The 6469-nt window shown below is 45.5% G+C and overlaps 1 protein-coding gene and 2 non-coding genes across 3 annotated transcripts; 1 reads left to right on the forward strand and 2 right to left on the reverse strand.

Annotated features, from left to right (window-relative positions):
* Positions 1-404: 404 nt before the first annotated feature.
* Positions 405-4058, reverse strand: ppdpfb (pancreatic progenitor cell differentiation and proliferation factor b). Its single transcript, XM_070968445.1, has 5 exons — positions 3902-4058; positions 2592-2684; positions 1464-1541; positions 1069-1162; positions 405-942 (listed from the first exon to the last, which is right to left on the reverse strand). Exons 2-5 carry the CDS (start codon positions 2644-2646, stop codon positions 828-830), a joined length of 342 nt encoding a protein of 113 aa, XP_070824546.1. The 5' UTR covers positions 2647-2684; positions 3902-4058; the 3' UTR covers positions 405-827.
* Positions 4059-4955: 897 nt separating this feature from the next.
* Positions 4956-5037, reverse strand: trnas-aga (transfer RNA serine (anticodon AGA)). The gene has a single exon. It is a non-coding gene; the product is annotated as a tRNA-Ser (tRNA).
* A 627-nt stretch (positions 5038-5664) lies between these two features.
* trnae-cuc (transfer RNA glutamic acid (anticodon CUC)) lies at positions 5665-5736 on the forward strand. The gene has a single exon. It is a non-coding gene; the product is annotated as a tRNA-Glu (tRNA).
* The last annotated feature ends 733 nt before the right edge of the window (positions 5737-6469 follow it).

A 6469-nucleotide genomic window follows, 5' to 3' on the forward strand; every position in this document is an offset into this window, starting at 1 on the left:
GACGGGGAGGCTGAGCTCAGGAATGTTTTTATCCTTCAGGACTGCTGTTGTTTTCCAGCGTTTGACACCGAGCCAAGTTACACAACCCCAGACGCCAGCAGCAGCTGGAGGACGTGAAGCGCTGCTCCTCCACTGTTTACTCTGTCCCTGGAACAGCCCTGTACATGGCCAGTGAAGCACTCCCTGGCAAACACACACTTCCACCTCCTGGCCCTTACAAGGTTATTTTGACCAACAGCTGTGGACACACCAGTCAGCATATGAACACCTCACAAACAGTTCAACCTGTCAAACCACTGAACTGGCACTGCGACAAACACTGGATTCAAACTCAGCTCGTGTTGTGACATCGCTGTTTACACTGCGACATGTAGAGCGTGAAGGACAAAGACCTGAGGCAGAACTTTAGGCTGCGAGAGTCTACTTTATTGCATTTGCAATCACAGGGTGACAAAAGTGAAGAATGTTTAATGAAGGCATGTGGATGTGAACGCACCACAGTGTGTCTACACACCAGTATTACAAACACAGGACAGTACAAATGTTTAAAAAAAAAAAAAAAAAAAAAAAGGAGCTTCAGTTGCATATTTCTTTCTTTTTTTTTCGGCTTTTTTGTTTTCTTTTTTATTTTCTTGGTTGTCAATAAAAAAAACACAAGGTTACCAAAACAAAAACATGTAAGGCAGCCTATCCTACGATGAAGAATAATAATAAAAAAAACTAATAAGGTTGTAAACGGGATATCCTCCCGTCACCTAGCGTTGGTCATTGGTTGGACCCCCCCTCCTTTCCCCAGGTGCGGTGTGGATCGGGGTGAGACTGCAGGATCAGGAGGAGGCGGGACTTCCTGCGTCGCTGCTCTCACTCACCTGCCGTTGCATCACCATCTGCCTGGCAACGCAGGTGATCTGACCGTTGGTCACTGCACCTGGGACCCCAGCCCTGAGACAGGGAGAGGGAGAGGATGAGTAGCTGTTCATGACACGATGCAACAGAAGAAGCTAAGAGCTGATGAAGGATGGAGCGAGTCGACGGTCTTCACCCCATCAGCTGTGCGCTCATACTTACTTCTGCTGTGCCTCCTCAGTCAGTGGGGTCATCCCTGGCTGCTTCCCAAAGAAGAAACTGGACCACCAATGGCCAGAGTCCTGCTTGGGGAGTCCTGTGGAGGCAGATGAAGCATTGAGTCCACACAGGTGAAATCCTGTGACTCTGTTCATGTGGAGCGCTTTGTCAGTGTTTGACCAATCGCTGACATCAGTGATGTGTTCTTTAGCAGGACAGACGCTTGCACTGAACAGAGTGTCTGTCAGCCCACGTGCTCTTCACGCTTTCATTAATATGAGTTTAACAGATTGAGTCCTAGCTGCCAATGAGGGCTTTAACTCCGTGTCAGGGCTTTTCCACGCTGCCGTGACACTGAACATCTGGACTTTTTCTTTGTCGTCGGTATAAATACACACCTGGATGGTGAGGGATGACCTCTCCGCTGTACTCCGAACTGCCGCAAGAGCTGCTGCTGGACGTAGAGCCGATGCGCCCTGCAGGAGGAGAGAGAGCAGAAGAAGAGTTGGTTAAATCCAAATGCAGTTTCATTATTACGCTGACAATATTTCTGTTCGCTGCTGTGGTGCCACCTTCGCTCGGTCACCTGAGTGTTTGCAGTCTGCCTCTTTCATTATCTACTGTCGAATCACGGCTCTCAGATCTGAAGCCTCTCGTCCGAACACTGTAACCGTGTCTGACAGTCACAGCGATCACATCAGAAATACATCCTCTGGCTGCTCCGCACGTGTCTTTGCGGGTATATCTCAGTTAGAAATAGTGACTACTGTACTGCTTCTGTCAAACGGTCCCCTCTGACTGTCCGTCTGGACGCTTTGCACTGAGAGGTCTTTATGTCCTCTGAAAAACGCTCGCGGGCAGATCTGCTGCTGGACAGGCTGATCACATATGCAGTGATGGCTGCGGTGGTCACATCGTGAGCCACATCCACCTCCTCCTGAGTGTTTTGTTTTGTCTGCCTTTTCAAAGACATTTATTTTGTGATCTCAATGGGACTTGCCTGGTTAAATAAAGATTTATTGATAATAATAATAAAACAAACTGAAAGAGTGAAAAGTTTTCCACGGGTTACACTGCAGAGTTGATTCTTCGACCCAAAGGAATATACCTGAAGAATATATACCTGAAGTGAAAGACGACGTCGCTCTGTGAAGCCATTCACAAACAAAAAGTCTGGCTGCAAACACAGACCGAGGCCTGACGTCAGGTGACACTGCTCCACCTGCCTCACCTGCAGCTGCTGTTAATGTGACTGTCAGCAGTTTGGTGACACAGAGGAAATGACTGGCCAGTTTTAGCAGAACTAATGTTGAAATCTCCCTGAGAACGATAGAAACGATGACGTGGTCACTCCTACGATCAGCGCTGAACAGATGACTCAGCTCAAGCCTAAATTCTTCCACTCTGAGCGCAGCCTACATGTGCGAGTAGCCATGTTTCCCTGGAGAAAAGATGGCCGCACATGCTGATCAGCTTTCACCCAGCGAAGCCCACAGACAATGGAGAGTGACAGGAGACAGACTCACTTCGGTAGTAGTCCGTGGTCGCCACGAGAGAACCTCCTGCTGGAATAGCTGCCATTCTGCTGTTGGTCGCTGTACGTTGTGCTTGATGGAAACCTGGAGGGGAAACAACACGGTCAAAACCAGGCCGGCCGACATTCCCCACCAACACGCCGGGAAGTGTTTTAAATTCCTTTCCAGACAAATGAGGTGAACAGTGACGACCCCATTACAGACAAACATTTCAGGTTATCGTCCACGATCTTTATCAATCATTTCATCTTTTACAGTGATTTCTAACATTACAATGAGCCATTTATTAAAAGTAGGACTGCAACCAACCTGCGCAACTGATAACTTGCTTTCATTAGATCACTTTCGGTGCAAATAATAAAAAAAATCTTTTCTGTCAATCTGCTGGCTGACTAAACGCCTGATCATTTCAGATCCAAGAAAAAAAACCATGAATCAACTAGTTTTTATTATTATTATTATTATTAGACATAATGCTGCAACCAGTGATTGATTAATGTGATTACTCTGTCAAAGTCCATCTTCCATTGATTTTGTACTGTAAAACATTTGTTTGGCTTGGTAAACGGGTAGAACAGCACTGATCAGATGCCACAAAACAAAGAAACCTGAGGAAAACAAGCTTGACTTCAGCTGCTTGCGATGATGTTCAACGCTTTGCACAAAGAGGCAAATAAAGACGGAACACTGAATGCACGTAAACAGATGTCTCATGCGCCAAAATACGTGCTTTGAGAAGCCAGAGAGGTTTCTACGTTTCAGCTTGCTCGGCTGCAGTTGAGCTCATCCTCAGCATGACAGCGTCAGTGGTGTCCTGCAGGGGTCTTGTTTACGTTAACGTCGCTGCACCAAACCGACATTTTGACGTCGTTCTGCTTCATCACAAACTGCAGAATTTTAACATCACTTAACGAGACCACGAGTCGACACGACGGGTGCCGCGAAGGGAATAAAAAAAAAAACCAAAAAAAAAACAAAGTGTACGCTGCATATTGTTCTTTCCAAACGACGACATTTTGTGTCCTAAAACGAACATAAACAGGGTCTGACTGTTCACACCCGACGTGCCGACACCACTTTTCTAGTAACCGTTGATATTCTGGGGATGAAAAGACGAACACGTCGAGAGAGAAGACAAAGAGAAAACGTTATTCGTCTCCGTCATGTTGTTTTTCTCGCTAAAAAAACAGCTGCTTCCGTTAGCACAGGCTAGCTAGCTAGCACCGTTAGCCCGTTAGCTCGCCCCTCTCAGGAGGAGCCCACGGACGAAAACCCCATTTTCTAACCCGGTAAAGACTCACCTTTTAGTGGCCCAGACGTGCTGATGTTCAGTTGCACCCAATTCAAGTCAGTCGGCGAGGCTGGGGGAGGAAACGCTAGGCGACGGGGCCCATTTGAAAATAAGTTTTGGGTAAATGTAACCCTCCAAGGTCCGAACGGATATCAACGCTATTTCTTAACGGACTCCACCGTCCGCTGCTGCTTTTATAGAGCGACGGGTGACGTCACACCGGCGTGGGCGGGGCCTCGTGATACCTGCTCCGCTCTCTGAGCTAACGCTCCCCTCATTAACGCCACGCTTACCTCATATTTCCTCATAATTCAATTTAACCTGCGGGAAATCTTCCACATCTCAAAATAAACGCTGGATTTTTATTTTTTATTTCATTATTCTCACTGAAAAAAAGGTATTTTTGAAAGTTACCCTTCACTGACGCAACTTCCCATCTGAATGTTCCCCTCAAACAGTAAATTTCCATGAAAGTTTCATCGCACAGTTTTGTCAAACACTGTTGTGTCTCGTTTTTCTTTATTGCTTGTCTGTTAATCAATTTCAACACCACACATGACTCACATAGTTGAGTTCGGTTTGTTTCGTGGTGTTTTTATTAGATTTTTAATGTATTTTATTTTATTTTATTTTCCTTTTTGAGTCTCAGTCTCAGTTCAATCATTGACTCCATCATAGCAGACTCACCGCAGACAGACTGTCCCCAACGGAACACTGAACACCTGAGTGAGCGCATACATGCAGCTCCCTCCTGTGGTGACATTTAGAAAGTGCAGCATCTGTCAGGTAAGGGATCCGTAGACCGTCAAAAAAGAAGTGATCAAGTATTCTTTGTCCGTTGGGTAAGATGAAATGTTCTGCACATCGGCAACAGCCCTTAAAATTTAACTGCACACATTTTTCAGTTACATTCAACTGGTGTAAATAGTTTAATATGGACGGCACGCAGGTGCTCTCACCTGTGTTTGTATTGTACAGTTATAATGCTGCAGGTGAGGATTACATGGGATCAGTCCTCAGCTTGTAGACGCAGCAGCTGCTGTTAGAAAGACAAAACGACAGATCGTTGTCGGCAGGATTCGAACCTGCGCGGGGAGACCCCAATGGATTTCTAGTCCATCGCCTTAACCACTCGGCCACGACAACCTGTAAACAGCCGATTATCAATCATTTTTTCCGTCTGGAGGACAACTCATATACTTCTCTGTTTTGGTCTTTGAAAAAAGCAAACAGATCATATGAAGTTCCTCAGGACAGCGAACACATCTGAACTCATCAACCAATCAAGCCCTCATGGACACGTGACTTTTTAGGACTTTTTAGGAATTGTTGGAAAGAGGTCAGGATTTGGTTGGGAATAGTTAAATAGGGAGCAAATGGACTGGAGTAATGGCAAACATAATCCCACAGTTTGGACCGGAGATCATGTGGTGAAAGCACAGCCAGGTACTCACCTGAGTGCTGAAGGGCTTCCGCTATTTCTCGTCAACATTTGTCTTTTTGACTCTTCCTCCCTCGAAGAAACTTCAAACGGGCAGCCGAACTGTTGCTCAGCTCAACGAACTTTTCCTGTCTTTGGTTGTCGCACCTGACAGCAGCAGCCTCAGCATCCCTCCTCCTCCTCCTCCTCCTCCTCCTCCTCCTCCTCCTCCTCCTCCTCTCCTCCGTGGTTACCTGACTAAATAATACGTAATGCCATTATTAGACCAACGGCGAATAGAACAGTCCAAATCCTACCTATATCTAAAGATGACCCTCACTTTTCCGTATCTTTCCCTGGTGGTCTAGTGGTTAGGATTCGGCGCTCTCACCGCCGCGGCCCGGGTTCGATTCCCGGTCAGGGAACAGTATCTTTTCATTTAGCAAATGACATCGTCTTCTCTGTAAGTCGACGCACGTGGCAGACTAGCAGAGCTGTAACTGAGGTCAGACACAATGAGGAGCCGTGAAATGCAGAAGTGCTTCGTGTAGCTGACATGTAATAGTTTTACTCAGTGTGCATATATAATGTGTTCGATCACAGCACGCACACACACCACCTTAAACATGACTATGTCTTGAGACAGCAGTCATTTTAGTTCACCAACTGCTAAGAAATGACAGATGATCACATCCGCTGAAGATGAAGCGTTAGAAGGTAAAATGAACACGTTGCTTCCCGTAATCATAAAGGGCGAAGACGGCAACCCATACTGCACTCATGACAGCTCATTAACAGCAGTGTGATACCTGAGCGTGTTTAGCAACTCATAAATGCAGTTACATATATATACACATATATTATATAGATATAGAAACTTATTTAATGTAAGTTTTTTGCCATTTTTCCTGATTAGTCTCTTCTTAAATAAAAAAAGCCAATAAAATGTCTTAAATCCATGTTACTTTGGATTAAAAGGATGCTCCCCTCAACAGTGCTGACACTTTTCCTGGTTGAGTTTTGGAAATGTTGATGTAAAATAAGGAACATTTTATAAGCCACCAAATCCAGTTTGACACTAAAGTCCTGTTTAATAAAATGACTACAAACAAGTTATTTGTGTATTCTGTCGCCTTTGGCAGGTTTCAAACATTGACC

The sequence above is a fragment of the Chaetodon trifascialis genome, chromosome 8 (genome assembly GCF_039877785.1).
Source record: "Chaetodon trifascialis isolate fChaTrf1 chromosome 8, fChaTrf1.hap1, whole genome shotgun sequence".
NCBI lineage: Eukaryota > Metazoa > Chordata > Actinopteri > Chaetodontiformes > Chaetodontidae > Chaetodon > Chaetodon trifascialis.

Coding starts and splice junctions, on each gene's coding strand:
- ppdpfb (XM_070968445.1), bottom strand. CDS start 2,646: ATGGCAGCTATTCCAGCAGGAGGTTCTCTCGTGGCGACCACGGACTAC. Junction 1,542..2,591: donor GACCACGGACTACTACCGAA/GTGAGTCTGTCT, acceptor CTCCTCCTGCAG/GGCGCATCGGCTCTACGTCC. Junction 1,163..1,463: donor GGTCATCCCTCACCATCCAG/GTGTGTATTTAT, acceptor CTGCCTCCACAG/GACTCCCCAAGCAGGACTCT.